The sequence below is a fragment of the Callithrix jacchus genome, chromosome 1, assembly GCF_049354715.1.
Source record: "Callithrix jacchus isolate 240 chromosome 1, calJac240_pri, whole genome shotgun sequence".
Taxonomy (NCBI): Eukaryota; Metazoa; Chordata; class Mammalia; order Primates; family Cebidae; genus Callithrix; species Callithrix jacchus.
The window spans coordinates 192077179-192095731 of record NC_133502.1 but is presented as its reverse complement, the minus strand read 5'-3'; the positions used below and the strand labels follow the sequence as shown (position 1 = coordinate 192095731).

At 48.7% G+C, this 18553-nt stretch overlaps 1 protein-coding gene across 6 annotated transcripts in view; it reads left to right on the top strand.

Annotated features, from left to right (window-relative positions):
• The first annotated feature begins 624 nt into the window (after nt 1-624).
• RANGAP1 (Ran GTPase activating protein 1) overlaps nt 625-18553 on the top strand; it is a 42540-nt gene continuing 24611 nt past the window's right edge. For 3 of the 6 annotated variants that reach the window (XM_078334994.1, XM_078334990.1, XM_008979576.5), the window contains exons 1-4: nt 625-837; nt 4469-4618; nt 12529-12656; nt 18086-18145. In XM_078334994.1, the coding sequence (XP_078191120.1) occupies nt 4507-4618; nt 12529-12656; nt 18086-18145 (300 nt within the window). In that variant the 5' untranslated portion in view covers nt 625-837; nt 4469-4506. Of the gene's footprint in view, nt 838-3908; nt 4096-4468; nt 4619-12528; nt 12657-18085; nt 18146-18553 lie in introns of those variants that run through there. The other 3 variants (XM_054239290.2, XM_035266711.3, XM_035266690.3) reach the window with 1 other exon arrangement.

Below are 18553 nucleotides of genomic sequence, written 5' to 3'. Positions count from 1 at the left end.
ATTGCAGACCAGGCGTCAGTGCATCACACAGAAAGTGTGCCATGAATGTCAGCTTGTCCTGCTGTTGATGTTAACGTTGCCGTTCGAGTGATGTCTGTAGAGCTTCTCTACGATAGTTACTATTTCCCCTTTTTAATTATCAAGTAATTTGTGCATATCTAAGTGGAAGCCTTCGAATGCCCTTTCAGTTTCATGGGACTGAAGGGAGTCTTTTCTTTCGGTAAATGGAAACCAGCGTCTTGCGGAGGAGACCCAGCAGTCGGCAATACCTGCATCACCAAAGTTACGCAAACAAAACCTTTCCGGAAAAGCGGACGGGCCCGGGCGCAACGCATTTTGGGAATTGTAGTCTTTGGACGCTCCCTGCTGAACACCGCCCTGCGTCTCCGCGAGAAAGAGCCAGAAGCCGCCACCGGAGGGCGAACGGGAGGGCGGTGGGGAAGCTCTGCGCGCCGTGCACCATGGGATGGGTAGTTCGCGGCGCGCGCCCCGCTGCGCCACGCGGGAGAACGAGACTACCTTACCCGAGAGACCGCGCGTGCCGGGCGAGGGCAAGCCTGCCTGGGCCTCGAACAAATCAAATCGAAGCAAAGAAACTGCCGGCTTTCAAAATCCTCCTCCTCCGCCATCATCCGCCGCGGTGCGGAGAGCAGGTGGTGTAGGAAGCGCGAGAGGCCGGGAGCCCGAGAGACCGGACAGACAAGCAGGGTGGACATCGCGACCCCTGGATCCCGAGGTGGCGACTCCGGCCTGACCCGGACCCTAAATCTGTCCCCGTGCTGTTGGGGCGGACGCGCGTGCTCGGTTCCCCCCACGCGGCGGCGCCGCCTGTTTACGGTACAGTCAGGGTCCCTTTCCTTTTCCCGTCACCTGCCTGGGACATGGGTGCGGGGCGAGGAGGCGTGTCTCCCCTGTGCGCCTTCTGCTTGTCCCCTCGGCTTTCTCCACTTCGCCTTCGACAGCCGAGCGCTCCGGGGGTGGCTGCGGGAGTGGGTGTGTTGGGCGACGCTGGCTCCTTTCACAAATGGGGAAACTGAGGCTTAAAGGGCGTCTGACTTTCCGGAGCCGCCCAGCCTGCAGCTGCTGGCAGTGGCGTCTCATATTAGCCTCGCTGTCAACCGAAGGCGGTGCGAGTCCTCTGGGAATTCCAGATGCGGCTCCCGCGCCGCCCGTCTGTCATTTGCGGCCTGTATTTGCGCGTCACTCCCACGGCGCCGCCTCCCGGCAGGCCCACGCCTGCTGGGGGCCATGGCAGGCGCCGTTGTCCCTGGGATCGATGTGAGTCACTGCTGACGCTTCGTAGGAGCATGCATCTCACCTCAGAAAAGTCTCCGATGCTGCTGCGAGCGGGGAGAGGACGTTTCTCTATTAACCCTTTGCTTTTTCTCTGCCGCTGACCATTTGCTGACCTTGGACAAATCAATTCACTTTTCTGTGCTCCAGTTTCTTAGTCTATAAAGTGTTTGTGGAGGGGTGCATCTTTTTGTCTCTCTCCTGGACTGAGGAATGGGGCCCCTTTAAGCTGAGAAGTTCTGTCCCTATTCTATCGGGAGACTCCACCACCACCTTATACCCTCAAATTGTCCCATTGCAGAACTGCAAGAGATGCTGGGGTCTCAGGTTGTTTTTTTGTCGGTTTGTTTTTTATTTTTTATCTTTTTAGAGACAGGGTCTCCCTCTTGTCATCCAGGCGGGAGCGTCGTGGGACGATCACCACTCAATTGCAGCCTCGGCTTCCAGGGCTCAAGCAATCCTCCCACCTCAGCCTCCCAAGTTGTGGGGACTACAGGTGCCACCACACCTGGCTAATTTTTAAATTTTTCTATGGAGACACGGTCTCATTCTGTTGCCCAGACTTGTCTCAAACTCCTGGTCTAAAGTGATCTTCCCACCTAGCCTCCCAAAATGTTGGAATTACAGGTGTGAGCCACTGCACTGGGTTGGTTTCTGGTTAATTTTTTTTTTTTGAGATGGAGTCTTGCTCTGTAGCCCAGGCTGAAGTACAGTGGCACTATCTCGGCTCACAGTAACCTTAGCTTTCTGGGTTCAAGCGATTCTCCTGTCTCAGTCTCCTGAGCAGCTGGAACTACAGGTGCTCACCACCACCCCTGGCTAATTTTTTTTTTTTTTTTTAGTAGAGACAGGGTTTCACTATATTGGCCAGGCTGGTCTTGAACTCCTAACCTCATGATCCACCTTCCTTGGCCTCCCAAAGTGCTGGGATTACAGGCGTAAGCCACCGTGCCTGGGCTCTGGTTATTTTATTTTTTTTTGAAACAGGGTGTCCTGTTGCCCAGGCTGGAGCACAGCGGCAAGATCTCAGCTTACTGCAGCCTCCACGTCCAGGACTCAAGTGATTCTCCCACCTTACCTGCCAAGTAGTTGAGACTGCAGGCACACGATACCACACCCAGCTAATTTTTGTATTTTTAGTTTCGGCATATTGCCAAGGGTGGTTTCTAACTTCTGGGCTCAAGCAATCCGCCCACCTCAGCCTCCTGAAATGCTGGGATTACAGGAGTGAGCCATTGCACCTGACTCTGGTTAATTTTTATGCAGTTTCAACGAGTCATTTCTTGAGCACCTTCTATATGCCAGGTCCTGTCTGGCAAGTAGAGTGATCCTGTCAAAACATAGGTCAAATGACATCTGTCTTCTGCTAGAAACCCTTCAGTGGCTTTTCTTGTCACTCATAGTCAAAGCCACTGTTCTTCAAATGGCCTTTATGATTTGGGCCCCTTGTTAACTCTCATCTCTTAACTCCTTTTTTTTTGTCTTTCTCTGTGCTTCAGCCCCACTGGCCCTCTTTCAGTTCCTCCATCCTGCTTTCCCCTACAAGAGCCATTGCATTTGCTATTCCCCTTTGTAGTAATCCTGTTCCCCCAGGAATAGGATGTCTGCATGGCCCAGTCCCTGACCTCTTTATTTAATTATATCCTAATAATGCCTCTTTTTTTTTTTTTTTGACGGAGTCTTGCTCTGTGTCCCAGGTTGGAGTGCAATGCCACCATCTCAGTTTGCTGCAATCTCCGTCAACCAGGTTAAAGCAATTCTCCTGTCTCAGCCTCCCAAGTAGCTGGGATTACAGGCACCCACCACATTGCGTGGCTAATTTTTGTATTTTTTTAGTAGAGACAGTGTTTCATCATGTTGGTCAGGCTGGTCTTGAATTCTTGACCTCAGGTGATTCACCTGCCTTGGCCTCCCAAAGTGCTGTTATTACAGGCATGAGCCACCGTGCCCGGCCTAATAATGCCTTTTTTTTTTTTTTTTTTTGAGACGGAGTTTCACTGTTTCACTCTTGTTACCCAGGCTGGAGTGCAATGGCGTGATCTCGGCTCACCGCAACCTCCGCCTCCTGGGTTCAGGCAATTCTCCTGCCTCAGCCTCCTGAGTAGCTGGGATTACAAGCACGTGCCACAAATGCCCAGTTAATTTTTTGTATTTTTAGTAGAGACGGGATTTCACCATGTTGATCAGGATGGTCTCGATCTCTTGACCTCGTGATCCACCCACCTTGGCCTCCCAAAGTGCTGGAATTACAGGCGTGAGCCACTGTGCCCGGCCTTTATTTATTTATTTATTTATTTTTTAAATAGAGATGGGATTTTGCCATGTTGTTCTCCCTGGTTTTGAACTGCTGGGCTCAAGGAATCCTCCTATCACAGCTTCCCACACTGGGATTATAGGTGTGAGCTACTGCACCTGGCCAGCTTTACTTGTTTTACCAGCACTCCTGATTTTATAGACAATGTGGTTCATCAACCCCATTTCTACCCATATCTGGTAAACTTGGGTACAATAGGGCTTCATGGGTGACAACCCTGTCCCTGGCCTATTATGATGGTAGCTGTTATGATATGATGATCTCTGGTCTCCTAGGAACCCTTCAGGGTCCACTGTACCCTGCCCAGACTCCTGGCCAGGGTTGAAACCAGGCGTGCAGTGGGGCTGACCCCTGTGACCCACCCCAGAGTCATGCCGGCGTAGGTGGTGGGACATTCTCTGGGATGGATGATCTGGATCCCATAGCCATCTGTGTCCTGTTTGAGGAATGGGACCCTCAAACAGAGAACAGCCAAGATGTTCAAGCAGGTGTGTGCTTGGGCCAGACTCTGCAGCCTTTGTTTTGGGACTTGAGTGCCATTCACTGAAGGGACCCAGGAAATGGGCAGTTCACACGGTGTTGCTGGGTGTCCCAGCTGTGGCAGTTTGGCAGAGGAGCACTTATAATGAGATGGTAGCTCCTTATAGGCTAAAACATGATTTTTCTGCTCTTTTACTATCTCCTACACCTTCTGGAACTGTTCTCTGATGCTGTTTTCCTTCCATCCAGTGGTTTAGTTCTAGGGTCTGCACAGCAGGGGAAGTAGGGTCAGACTCCTGAGATGGCTGATGTCCTAACCTGCCCCCCCAACCAGGGGCCTCAGGAGACTCCTTTTTCTTAATGCAACATTGGCCTTCTCAGTCTGCAGATCTCCAGGGGAGCCCACCAGCCTGGCCAACATGGCCTCAGAAGACATTGCTAAGCTGGCAGAGACACTGGCCAAGACTCAGGTGGCTGGGGGACAGCTGAGTTTCAAGGGCAAGAGCCTCAAACTCAACACTGCGGAAGATGGTGAGTTTCTGGAAGTTCTGCGCTGCTTTGTCTAGGGGAGGAAAGGGAGTGCACTGAACTCTTACTGGTTGTTAGACTCTTTCTGCTACATTGTCTTCATTTTTTGTCCCAGCAGCTCTGTGAGGTATCACTGGGCCTGTTCTAACAATGAAGCTCAGAGGTCATTTGCCCATGAACAAGCTCCCCTGTGCTCTGCATGTTTGCAGTGGGTATCCCTTTGTGCCCTGCCCTTTCTTTCTTAGGAGGGGATGATGGATAATGAGGGCCCACAGTTAGCGCCAGTCCCAAGATACAGCCACTGACTCTGACTTCATATCTGGTGTTCTCCCCACCCCTGCCTTAACCGCCATGCTACTGCTTTCCCCAGACCTGAGGCTCTGGTGGAGCTGCATTAAAACAATCCAGGCCCTCTTGGAAGATGCTGGTCCATGCAGCCAGATGCCCCTGGGAGAGGGATGGCTGTCTGTGTGTATACAGGCACTGCAGCCACAGAAAACTAGGAACCAGAAAGCAGACCCTGTCTTTTCATCCCTCTTCAAAGCTCGGCTGCCACTGACCAACCTTGAATCCCCCTGGCATCTGCAGGTGAAGGCACCTGCATCAGTAAGGGCTCCTGGGGTTTTGGCCCCACCAGGGGAACTGGTCTGGACATGCCTGGTTGTCACGTTGTGTAGGCAGCCTTGTTCCCCTCCCCAGGTCAGAGGCTGCTTGAGTCCTTGGGTAGCTGGGAGTGAGGTGACCCACATTCCTAACATCTCCATAGGGCCTTAATGTTTATAAGACTTCCTCCCTGTGTGTGTGTGTGTGTTTTTTTTTTTTTGAGACGGAGTTTCGCTGTTGTCACCCAGACTAGAGTGCAATGGCACGGCTCACTGCAACCTCCGCCTCCTGGGTTCAAGCAATTCTCCTGCCTCAGCCTCCCGAGTAGCTCGGACTACAGGCATGCACCACCGTGCCCAGCTAATTTTTGTATTTTTAGTAGAGACGGGGTTTCACCTCGTTGACCAGGATGGTCTGGATCTCTTGACCTGGTGATCCACCCGCCTCAGCCTCCCAAAGTGCTGGGATTATAGGTGTGAGCCACTGCGCCCAGCCTTCTTCTTTTTTTTTTTTTTTTTTAGAGATGAGTCTCACTCTGTCACCCAGGCTTAAGTGCAGTGGCACAATCTTGGCTCATTGCAACCTCTGCCACCTGGGTTCGAGTGATTCTCTGTCTTCAGCCTCCCAAGTAGCTTGGACTAAAGGCGCACGCCACCACACCCGGCTAACTTTTTTTTTGAGACAGTCTTGCTCGGTTGCCCAGGTTGGCGTGTGGTGGTGCGATCTTGGCTCAGTTTAACCTCTGCCTCCTGGGTTTTAGCAATTCTTGTGCCTCAGCCTCTTGGGTGACTGGGATTACGGGCGTGTACCATCATGCCCAGCTAATTTTTATTTTTTATTTTAATAGAGACAGGGTCTCACCATGTTGGATAGGCTGGTCTTGAAGTCCTGACCTCAGGTGATTCACCTGCCTCAGCCTCCCAAAGGCCAGGCATGAGCCACCTCACCCAGTCTTCAGCTCATTTTTGTATTTTCAGTAGAGATGGGGTTTCACTGTGCTGGCCAGGCTGGTCTTGAGCTCTTGACCTCAGGTGATCTGCCCCATTTCACCTTGCTTATCACTTTTGATGCTTGTATCACCCTTGTGGGAGATAGATGGGAATGTTGCTGTTTTATAAATGAGAAAAAAGGATTTAGGAGACTTAGGTAACTTGCCCAAGGTCACACATTTGATAAATAGCAGAGCTAGGATATTCACAGAGGTCCAGTGAAATCCCTATTCCTGTGCTTCAATTAGAACATTGAGCTCAGTTTAGGAAACATTGATTTGATACTAAATGCCACTTATTGAACACTGTGTCAGACAAGGGTATTAAGTGCCAGGTAAATAGTATCTCAGTTTATCTTCACAAAATCCTGTGAGATAAACTGGATTTCCATTTTACAGTTTAGGGAGGTGGTATGACATGCCTAAAGGCACAGCTTTAATTTTCCTTCTTTCTTTTTTTTTTTTTTTTTTTAACCACTGCCTCCCGGGTTCAAGCAATCCTCCTGCCTCTGCCTCGCGAGTGACTGGGACTACAGGTGTGCGCCACCATACCCAGCTAACTTGTTTTTTAGTAGAGACGGGGTTTCAGGATGGTCTTGATCTCTTGACCTCATGATCCGTCTGCCTTGGCCTCCCAAAGTGCTGGGATTACAGGCATGAGCCATTGTGCCTTGCCAATTTTTGTATTTTTAGTAGAGACAGGGTTTTGTTATCTTGGCCAGGCTGGTTTTGAATTTTTTTTGTATTTTTAGTAGAGATGGGATTTCACATGTTGGTCAGGATAGTCTTGATCTCTTGACCGTGTGATCTGCCTGCCACAACCTCCTGAGTAACTGGGACTACTGGTGTGTTCCACCATGCCCAGCTAACTTTTGCATTTTTAGTAGAGATGGGGTTTCAGGATGGTCTTGATCTCTTGACCTCATGATCCGTCTGCCTTGGCCTCCCAAAGTGCTGGGATTACAGGCATGAGCCACCACACCAGGCCAATTTTTGTATTTTTAGTAGAGACAGGGTTTCGTTATTTTGGCCAGGCTGGTCTTGAATTTTTTTGTATTTTTAGTAGAGATGGGGTTTCACCATCTTGACCAGTCTGGTCTAGGTCTCCTGACCCCGTGATCCACCCGCCTGGACCACCCAAAGTGCTGGGATTACAGGTGTGAGCCACCATACCTGACCAGGAGCTAGGATTAGAACTCAAATTTGGGCCGGGTATGGTGGCTCACACCTGTAATCCCAGCACTTTGGGGGGGGCCGAGGCGGGCAGATCACCTGAGGTCAGGAGTGCCAGACCAGTCTGGCCAATGTGGAGAAACCTCATCTCTACTAAAAATACAAAAATTAGCTAGACGTGGTGGTAGACACCTGTAATCCCAGCTACTCTTGGGAGGCTAAGGCAGGAGAATCACTTGAACCTGGGAGGCAGAGGTTGCAGTGAGCTGAGATCATGCCATTGCACTCTCTCTAGCCTGGGTGACAGAATGAGACTCTGTCTCAAAAGAAAAAAAAGAACTCAACTTTGGCTGGCTGTGAAATCCGTGTAGGTAACTTCTTTCATCTCCCAGTACAGGCTAAATATGGTTTCTCCCATTTTGTAAGTTACCAGGGGTGCTCAGCTGACCCAATCCCTAAGAAGCAGCAAATCTGGAATAGGAATGATGTACCCAGGTAACTAATTAAAGGCAAAATGTGAATATACTCTATGAAAACAAGTGAACAAAAGGCTCTGGTAAGTAAGGCAGGGAGAGGGCTCACTTTTACTTTAAGAGCAGGCCGGGCGCGGTGGCTCACGCCTATAATCCCAGCACTTTGGGAGGCTGAGGTGGGCGGATCACCCGAGGTCAGCACTTGGAGGCCAGCCTGGCCAACATGGTGAAACCCTATCTCTACTTTAAAAAGAAAAACAAGAGGAACGATCAAGATGGCCGATTGATAACAGCTCGGGATTGCAGCTCTCAGTCAAAGCGCAGAGAACTAGAGGACGCCACACTTTCAGACAAATTCTGGTCGCTCATGGAGCAGAAGATCCCCAGTGGAGGAAACACACGGGTCGCCAGCGTGACTCTTGTGGCCGGTGCAGCGGTTTCGCCAGCACCTCAGTGCGGCAGCTCTTGGAGCAGAGTGAACAGGGCCGGCTCCCCTTCTGACCGAGGTTTGGAGAACCCACACGGGTCCCCAGCACGACTCCTGAGACCGGCGCAGCGGCTGTGACGGCACCTCAGTGCGGCAGCTCTCGGCGCAGAGTAAACGAGACTGGTTCCCCTTCTGACCGAGGTTTAGCGCCCCAGGAAGGCAGAGTCGCCCATTACGGACACAAGAAGGAAGCCAGACAGGAGAATCCTGGGCAGAAAAGCACCATCAGTCTTAACGCCGCCGTTCTGGCCCTGGGAACTAACAACTTGGACGTCCAATCAAGAGACCTAATCTGAAAGTTGGTAACTTCAAAGACGACAGGAGGATAAATTTACAATGATGGGAAGAAACCAGCGTAAAGAGGCTGAGAATACTCAAAATCAGAATGCCTCTCCCTCTAAAGATGATCACAGTTCCACATCAACAATGGAACAAGGCTTGACAGAGAACGAGCACATCCCAATGACAGAATCACTCTTCAAGGAATGGATAATAAGAAACTTCTGTGAGTTAAAAGAACATGTTGTAGCCCAACGTAAAGAAACTAGGAACTTTGAAAAAAGGTTTGACGAAATCCTATTGAGAATAGACAACATAGAGAGGAATATAAGTGAATTAATGGAACTAAAGAATACAATACAGGAACTCGGAGAAGTATGCACAGGTTTAAACACTCGAATTGTTCAAGCAGAAGAAAGGATAACAGAGGTCAAAGTCCAACTTAATGAAAGAAAACAAGAGACAAGATTAGAGATAAAAAGGAATGAGCAAAGTCTCCAAGAAATGTGGGACTATGTGAAAAGACCAAATTTACGTCTGATAGGTGTACCTGAATGCGACGGTGAGAATGAATCCAAGCTGGAAAATACCCTTCAGGATATTATTCAGGAAAATTTTCCTGAACTAGCAAAGCAGGTCAATATTCAACCCCAGGTAATACAGAGAACACCACAAAGATATTCCTCAAGAAGAGCAACCCCAATGCACATAACCGTTAGATTCACCAGGGTTGAAACGAAGGAGAAAATACTAAGGGCAGCCAGAGAGAAAGGTCAGATTACCCACAAAGGCAAGCCTATCAGACTTACAGCAGATCTCTCAGCAGAAACTCTACAAGCCAGAAGAGAGTGGGGGCCAATATTCAACATCCTCAAAGAACAGAACCTTCAGCCCAGAATTTCATATCCAGCCAAACTAAGCTTCACAACTGAAGGGAAAATAAAATATTTTATGAACAAGCAAGTACTCAGAGATTTTATTACCACCAGGCCTGCTTTACAAGAGCTTCTGAAAGAGGCATTACACACAGAAAGAAACAACCAGTATTAGCCTTACTAAAAATATACCAAAAAGTAAAGAGCACCAACATAAAGAAGAATTTTCATCAACGAATGGATCAAACAGCCAGTTAACATCAAATGGCAGTAACCCTAAATTTAAATCGACTAAATCCCCCAATCAAAAGACACAGCCAAAACCCAATGGCATGTTACATCCAGACCTGTTTCACGTGCAAGGATACACAAAGACCCAAAACAAAGGAATGGAGAAAGATTTACCAACCAAATGGAGAGCAAAAATAAATAAATAAATAAAAAGCAGGAGTTGCAATTCTCGTAGTGGATAAAATAGATTTTAAAGCAACAAAGAGATATAGTGGTTAAAGGATCAATACAACAACAAGAGCTAACGATCCTAACACCCAGATACGTAGAGACTTAGATTCAATGAGACAGAAAATTAATAAGGATATCAAGGACTCGAACTCAGATCCGGAACAAGTAAACTTAATAAATATTTATAGAGCTCTCCACTTCAAATACATAAAGTATACATTCTTGTCAATTTTACACCTACTCATAGGTTTAAATGAAACATTGATTGGCCATTATTAAGACCCGTTTTTTTTTTTTTTTTTTTCAGAATAAAGCAATATTTCTGTTCACCCTTCCTCTCTCTCTCCCTCTTTCTTTCTCTCCTTTACTCATTTTTTTTTTTTTTCCTTCTCTCAAAAAAAGAAAACTTGTAAACCTCTAGATCCAGGTCGGCAGTGTCTCTCTCATTGCTTGAATTCCTTCCCTTCCCGCCCTCCCTCCCTTGCTCCCCCCTCCCCCCCCTTCCTCCCTTCCTTCCTTCCTTCCTTCATCCCTTTCTTTCTCCCTCCCTTCCTCCTTCCCTCCCTAAAAAAAAAAAAAAAAAACCTCTCTCTACTTTAAAAAAAAAAAAAATGGCCGGGCATGGTGGTGTGTGCCTGCAATCCCAGCTACTCGGGAGACTGAGGCAGGAGACTCGCTTGAACCCAGGAGGTAGAGGTTGCGGTGAGCTGAGATCATGCCACTGCACTCCAGCCTGGGTGACAGAGCGAGACTCCATCTCAAAAAAAAAAAAAAGCTCCCGGAAGTCTTTCATCCCTTGGCAAGACATGGCTGGGACTGACCAACCCTGAATTCCCTGGCATCTGGAAGTGAAAATACCCGCATCAGCATCAGTGAGGCATCCTGGAATTCTGGTCCAATCAGGGAAACTTGGACCCACCTTCGACAACCACTTAGGGAGCATCTAATAGGTTGTAAGTCCTTTCTTAAGACCCTTCTTGGCCAGAAGGTCCAATTCAAACTTTATCTCCCATACACATCTCTTGTCTGTTCCCTCCCACATGTCATCCTGCTCCATCCTGTGTCAGCCAGACTCAACTTTTTTGTTTCATGTAAGTTTTGGTTTTGTTCAGATTTTACAATTAATGCAGGTTTATTATAGAATACAGAAACATTCAAGGAACAGGAAAAAAATACATCCTCACTTTCATATAGCCCCAGGGATATAACTACTGTTGATTTCTAGTGCATAGTCTTTTTTTTTTTTCCCTGAACAGAGCTGGTTCATTTTTTTTTTTTGAGATGGAGTTTCGCTCTTGTTACCCAGATTGGAGTGCAATGGCACGATCTCGGCTCACCGCAACCTCCGCCTCCTGGGTTCAAGCAATTCTCCCGTCTCAGCCTCCCGAGTAGCTGGGATTACAGGTGCGCACCACAATGCCCAGCTAATTTTTGTATTTTTAGTAGAGATGGGGTTTCACCTTGGTGACCAGGATGGTCTCGATCTCTTGACCTCATGATCCACCTGCCTCGGCCTCCCAAAGTGCTGGGATTACAGGCGTGAGCCACTGCGCCCGGCCGAATACATACATTTTTAAAGAGTGATCAGACCAAACACTTGAGTAACCTAATTTTTCACTTATCACTTCTATAACATGTATTTTTTTTCAAGTCAAAAACACCTGTGTCCCCTTTCATAGCAGTGCTGGTGTAACTGATTGTATAATGTACCTGGGCTCAAGCAGTCTGCCTTCCTCAGCCTCCCAAAGTACTGGGATTACCATTTGAGTCACTGCACTGAGTCTTCTGTCTTCTCTTGATGGACATTTAGGTGGTTTGGAATGTTTTATCATAATAAAATAGCACAGTAGTGGACAAACACCCACCACATGAAGCACTGAATGGTGAAGGCCTTTGTGCCATCGTGCCTGCTGGCCTTCTGTCTTGGGTGCCATTTATCTGCTTGGCCTGGTACACTGCCCATCTTCAGAGGCTCCACACACACCACCCACTTGGCAAAGTCTTCTTTGCTGTGAGCACCCAGTGGCTCTTTGCCTCGGCTCCCAAGCCTCTCTGCATGCCTGGTTTTAACACTCATTACAGAGGAACCATCTGCATAGCTCTCTGTACACTAGACCATGAGCCTGTCTGATTTTCCTTTGTTTTGTTTGTTTTGTTAGTTTCGCTCTGTCGCCCAGGCATGAGTGCCGTAGTGTGATCTTGGCTCACTGTAACTTCCGGCTCCTGGGTTGAAATGATTCTCCTGCTTCAGCCTCCTGAGTAGCTGGGATTACAGGTGCGGCACACCATGCCCACCTAATGTTTGTGTTTTTAGTGGAGATGGGGTTTCACCATGTTGGCCAGGCTGGACTCGTACTCTTGACCTTGTGTTCCACCCGCCTCGGCATCCCAAAGTGCTGGGATTACAGGCGTGAGCCATGGTGCCCGGCCTGATACTCCTTTGTAAGACAGGGCTTGTTGCATGGTAGATGGCACTCTAAAGTGTCGAGTGACAAGGTGGTTGCCAGACTCTCTCCTGCTTTAGCTGTTTGTGATTCCAAAAGCCTAAGGTTCTGCTCTTCGGTCTCTGGCAGCTAAAGATGTGATTAAAGAGATTGAAGACTTTGACAACTTGGAGGCTCTGCGTCTGGAAGGCAACACGGTGGGCGTGGAAGCAGCCAGGGTCATCGCCAAGGCCTTAGAGAAGAAGTCGGAGTTGAAGGTGAGCTCTTTGGGGCAGTAGGCCCAGGCTGGTTTGAATAAGCCCTGTTCACACTCCCACAACCCCTGCCTGTGTCCAGTCCCTTCCACACCCCTGCCTGGGTGGCTGTCCCATAAGTAGCTCCTACTCCTCTGGCCTCCCCAGGGCACACACAACTGGCTAGGGATCTTCTGCCTGTAGTCAGTAGACCCTGAGAGGGTGGTAGAGGGGCAGGAGGATTATTGGAATGACATCTGGGAAAGATAAAGTAGGGAGAGCCTTCTGCTCATGATGCAGAGCTGTGACCTATAAGGTGGGAAGGTTGCAGAAATAACCAGCAGGAGCCTAGGACTGTGAGGCTCTCTGGCAGACCCACCCTCTCGGAGTTCCAGAGCAAAGATTGACCATTGAAAGGAGTCTTGTGTTGGGCAGAAGTGGCCAGGCCTCAGCTCAAATGCTGCAGTGATGGGAAGGTGCTGTGGCCAGAGACTGACAGCTTTCTTTACTCCTCCAGCAGAGTCAGGTTTTTTGTTTGGTTTTTTTTTTTGATACAGAGTCTCGCTCTGTTGCCCAGGCTGGAGTGGTGCAGTGATGCGATATTGGCTAACTGCAACCTCCTGCCTCAGCCTCCTGAGTAGCTGGGATTAAGGCACGCGCCACAATGCCCAGCTAGTTTTTTGTATTTTTAGTAGAGATAGCGTTTCACCATGTTGACCAGGATGGTCTCAATCTCTTGACCTCATGATCCACCCGCCTCAGCCTCCCAAAGTGCTGGGATTACAGGCTTGAGCCACCGCGCCCGGCCTTGAGATGAATTCTTAATCTGTTGCCCAGGCTAAAGTGCAGTGGCATGATCTCGGCAAACTGCAGCCTCCATCTCCTGGGTTTAAGTGATTCTCCTGCCTCAGCCTCCCATGTAGCTGGGATTACAGGCACCCACCACCACGCCCAGATAATTTTTTTGTATTTTTAGTAGAGACAGGGTTTCACTTTGTTGGCCAGGCTGATCTTGAACTCCTGACCTTGCAATTTGACTGCCTCGACCTCCCAAAGTGCTGGGATTATAGGCGTGAGCCACTGCACCTGGCTGGCAAGTTCTCTTGAAGGTTAGATCCAAGTGGTGCCCTCCTTGGCCAACACAAAGGGCAAGTCAGATTATTCTAGCGCGGTATTCCCCACATGGGTTCCACTGAACACCAGTCTTTTAATATGCTCTGTGAGAAAAGCAAGAGTATCATGTGTTCAAAGTGTTGGGGGCTGTCGCCTGATATTCCCCTGTCTTTGGAATTCAAGTTCCAGAATAGCATTGTCTCTTCATATGTGCAGGGCTAGGCTTGGGTTGGGTTCTTCTGCGTATCATTGCCTGCTTACAGCAACCAGGGAAGAGACTGGGTTGAGTCTCCATTTATAAGTCAAGGGAACTGCGGTTCAGAGGGGGTCATTAAATAGCCAGGATCAACCAGGCATGATGGCTCACAGCTGTAATTTCAGCACTTTGCGAGGCCAAGGCCGGCAGATCGCTGGAGCCTAGGAGTTTGAGACCAGCTTGGACAACATGGTGAAACCCCATCTTGACAAAAAGTATAAAAATTAGCTTGGCATGGTGGTATGCACCTATGGTCCCAGCTACTCCGGAGGCTGAAATGGGAGAATCGGTTGAGCCTGGAAGGCAGTTGTTGCAGTGAATTAAGATTGCACCACTACACTCCAGCCTCAGTGGCAGAGCAAGACCCTTTCTCTAAAAAGAAAAAAAAAATAGCGGGGATGTGGCCAAGCCACATGTCACATTCCTGAGTCCAGTGTTCTTTCTGTGGCACCACTTTCTGTAGGAGGAGGAATACGGGGCTGGGAGCCATGAGAGGATTTGCCCCAGAAGGGCCTGCACGCTAGTTTACAAAGTGGAAATGCATGTTTGTTTCCTTAGGAAGGTCATGGTCAGGTTAACCATCAAGACAGTGATTGTTCCTCTCTTCTGCCTGGGGCCTGTACTTTTCCTGAGCATAAGCTGGGATATTTTCCAACCAAAGAACTCAGAAGTCAGCTTTCCCTGAGGCCTGTGAAGAACAGGAATGGAGAAGCCATGGGCCTGAAGGCCACAGTTGTGCACGTGGGTTCAAGCCCTAACAGCACCACTTTGTTTGCCTTATGTGGCCTTGCCCTGCGTGGAGCTCTGAGGTTGGGCTCTTGCAGTAGAGCCCTTCTTCCTTCCTCAGAGTCTGTAAGGTGGGAGGGGATCACTTGATCCCAGGAGTTTGAGACCTCAGCCTGGACAACATAGGGAGATCCCCAACTCTACAAAAGATACAAAAATTAGCTGGGTGCGGTGGTGCATACCTGTAGTCCGAGCTACTTGGAGGGTTGAGATGGGAGGATGGCTTGAGCCTGGGAAGTTGAGGCTGCAGTGAGCTGTGTTTGCACCGCTATGCTCTGGCTGGGCAACAGAGTGAGACCCTGTCTCAAAATAAAATAAGGAAGGCCCAGGCACAGTGGCTCATGCTCATAATCTCAGCACTTTGGGAGGCCAAGGCAGGTGGATCACCTGAGGTCAAGAGTTTGAGACCAGCCTGGCCAATATAATGAAACCCCGTCTCTACTAAAAAATTACAAAAATTAGCCGGGTGTGGTGGTGGTTGCCTGCAGTCCCAGCTACTCAAGAGACTGAGAGAGGAGAATTTCTTGAACCCAGGAGGTAGAGGTTGCAGGGAGCTAAGATTATGGTCATTGCACTCCTGCCTGGGTGACAAGAATGAAACTCCATCTCAAATAAATAAATAAATAAATAGGGAAGGAAGACAGACTGGGCACAGTGGCTCATGACTGTAATCCCAGCACTTTGGGAGGATAGGGTGGACAGATAACCTGAGGTTGAGAGTTCGAGACAAGCCTGGTCAATATAGTGAAACCTCGTGTCTACTAAAAATAGAAAAAATTAGCCTGGCATAGTGGCGGGCGCCTGTTATCCCAGCTGCTTGGGAGAGCGAGGCAGGAGAATCACTTGAACCCGGGAGGTGGAGGTTGCAGTGAGCTGAGATCGCACCACTGCACTCCAGCCTGGGCGCAACAGAGCGTGACTCCATTTCGAAAATAAATAATTTAAAAAAACAAAATAAGGATAATTGAGGTATCCATTACCTTAAATATTTATCTTTAATATTTATCTTAGGAACATTCCAATTACTCTCTTCCAGCTAGGTTGTAGGGTTTTTTTGTTTGTTTTGTTTTGTTTTTTGAGACAGAGTCTTGCAGTGTCGCCCAGGCTGGGGTGCAGTGGCACAATTTGGGCTCAGCACAACCTCTGCCTCCTGGGTTCCAGTGATTCTCATGCCTCAGCATCTTGAATAGCTGGTACTACTACAGGCGCATTCCACCACGCCCGGCTAATTTTATGCTTTTAGTAGAGACCAGGTTTCGCCATGTTGGCCAGGCTACTTGAACTCCTGACCTTAGGGATCTACCTGTCTCTGCCTCCCAAAGTGTTGGGATTACAGGTATGAGCCACTGTGCCCAGCCTCTTGTAGCTATTTTGAAATGTATAATAGATTAACGTTAAACAGTAGTTACCCCATTGATCTATTGAACACTAGGTCTTTTTTTTTTTTTTTTTTGCCCAGGCTGGAGTGCAAAGGCAATCTTGGCTCACTGCAACCTCTGCCTCCTGGGTTCAAGTGATTCTCCTGGCTCAGCCTCCCAAATCACTGGGATTACAGGCACCCATCACCACACCCAGCTAATTTTTGTTACTTTTAATATGGATGGGATTTCACGTTGGCCAGGTTGGTCTCAAACTCTTGACCTCTGGTGATGTACCCGGCTTGGCCTCCCAAAATGCTAGGGTTACGTGTGTGAGCCACTGTGCCTGGCCGAACACCAGGTCTTATTTCTTCTAACTTTATCCTTGTCTCCATTAATTAACCTTTTTTTAGCCTCCCTTCCCTCTGACCTTCCAGGCCTCTGGTAACTACAAATCTACTATCTTCATGAATTGCTTAATTCTTTCTTTTTTTTTTTTTTTTTTTTGAGATGGAGTTTTTTTGTTGTTGTTGCCCAGGCTGGAGTGCAATGGTGTGATCACTGCAACCTCCACCTCCCAAGTTCAAGCGATTCTCCTGTCTCAGCCTCCTGAGTAGCTGGGATTACTGGCATGTGCCATCACACCTGGCCAATTTTTTATATTTTTAGTAGAGACGGGGTTTCTCCATGTTGGTCAGGCTGGTCTTGAACTCCCGACCTCAGGTGATCTGCCTGCCTTGGCCTCCCAGAGTGCTGGAATTACAGGTATGAGCTACTGCCCCTGGCCTAATTGCCTAATACTTTCTTTAAATCATACTGGGAGTGGTGTCACATGCCTGTAATTGCAGGTACTCTGGAGGCTAAGGTGGGTGGATCGGTTGAGGCCAGGAGTTCAAGGTTACAGTGAGCTATGATTGTGCCACTGGAGTCCAGCCTAGGCGACAGAGTGAGAAAACATCTCTTAAAAAAAAAAACAAACAAACAGAAAACACAGCTAACTTTCATGTACTTTCAAAGTACTTCTATGAATGGAAAGCTGGCATTCCTTAAAATAAAAGAAAGAAGATAGTGTTACTGAATTATTATTTGACGCTGTTGGCTGTTTAACATCTCTGAGCCTGAGGCCTGCTCTCCCTTTGTTAAAAAGTAAAGGAGTAGAGAGGTGGGCAAGACCCAGCAGCCTCATGCCAAGGCCAACTTCAGAGATGTCTGAAGGGTTGAAAAGACACTTGAAAAAAAGTTACTTCCTCAACACTGAATTCTATTTGTTTTTTTTTTTTTTTTTTTGAGACAGAGTCTTACTCTCACCCAGGCTGGAGTGTAGTGGTACAACCTTGGCTCATTGCAACCTCTGCCTCCCCAGGTTCAAGCGCTTCTCCTGCCTCAGCCTCCCCAGTAACTGGAATTACAGATGTATGCCACCACATTTGGCCAATTTTTGTATTTTTAGTAGAGCTGGGGTTTTGCCATGTTGGCCAGGCTGATCTGGAACTCCTGACCTCAAGTGATCTGCCCGCCTCGGCCTCCCAAAGTGCTGGGATTACAGGCGTGAGCCACCAGCCCTCAACATTGAATTCTGTGTTGTTTACGTTCATGTTTCTCTGTCATCCATAACCATGTCACACATCCACCTACAGGGCTGTACAAGTCAGGGATTTTCCTGACACTTCTGTTTTTGTTTTTCCTTTTTTATTTTTACTCAGAAAATGGTTCGGTTCCAGTGCAATTTCTGACACTTCTGAGCCTCATATAAACCTTGGAGGCCTCTTGGCTTGAAGACAGGTACCACCAGCTTCAGCCAGAATAGGTCCCACTTTTCACAAATGAAGCTCAAATTAAGTCTTGTGATGCTCGGGTGGTTCAGATCCATCAGGATGAGGCTTCACTGTAGGCCTCCAGGGGTCTCTCTCCCGCTAACTCTTCTCTTCTTTCTGCCACAGCGCTGCCACTGGAGTGACATGTTCACAGGGAGGCTTCGGTCTGAGATCCCGCCAGCCCTGGTAAGCGAACAGGCTGTGCTTCCCTTCCAGGCACAGGGCCCTCTTTGGCAATTCCCAGGGCTTTTCTCACACCTTATTCTTTCTGGAATCTAAGATAGGAGCCTTTGGGTGATTGGGTGATTGAGCTGCTGAAATGGAAGCCCAGCCAGCCCAGCATGCAGCCTGTATCCTGACAGGAGGGGCAGGTGGGAACACAGGAGCTGGCAGGGGAGGAAGCCCAAGGGCGGGGACTCCAGGGAGGCAGGAGAGCTGAGACCACACACTCCTGGGTCCTCCTGAGCTGTGAGGTTTGGCTCACTGTGGATTTCACCCCAACACGGTTGCCTCAGCTTTCCTGGTACCTCTCCCTGCACCTCACAGTCCTGCTCCTTCATGACTTCTCTGCACATAGCCCACAAGCCTGTCCCA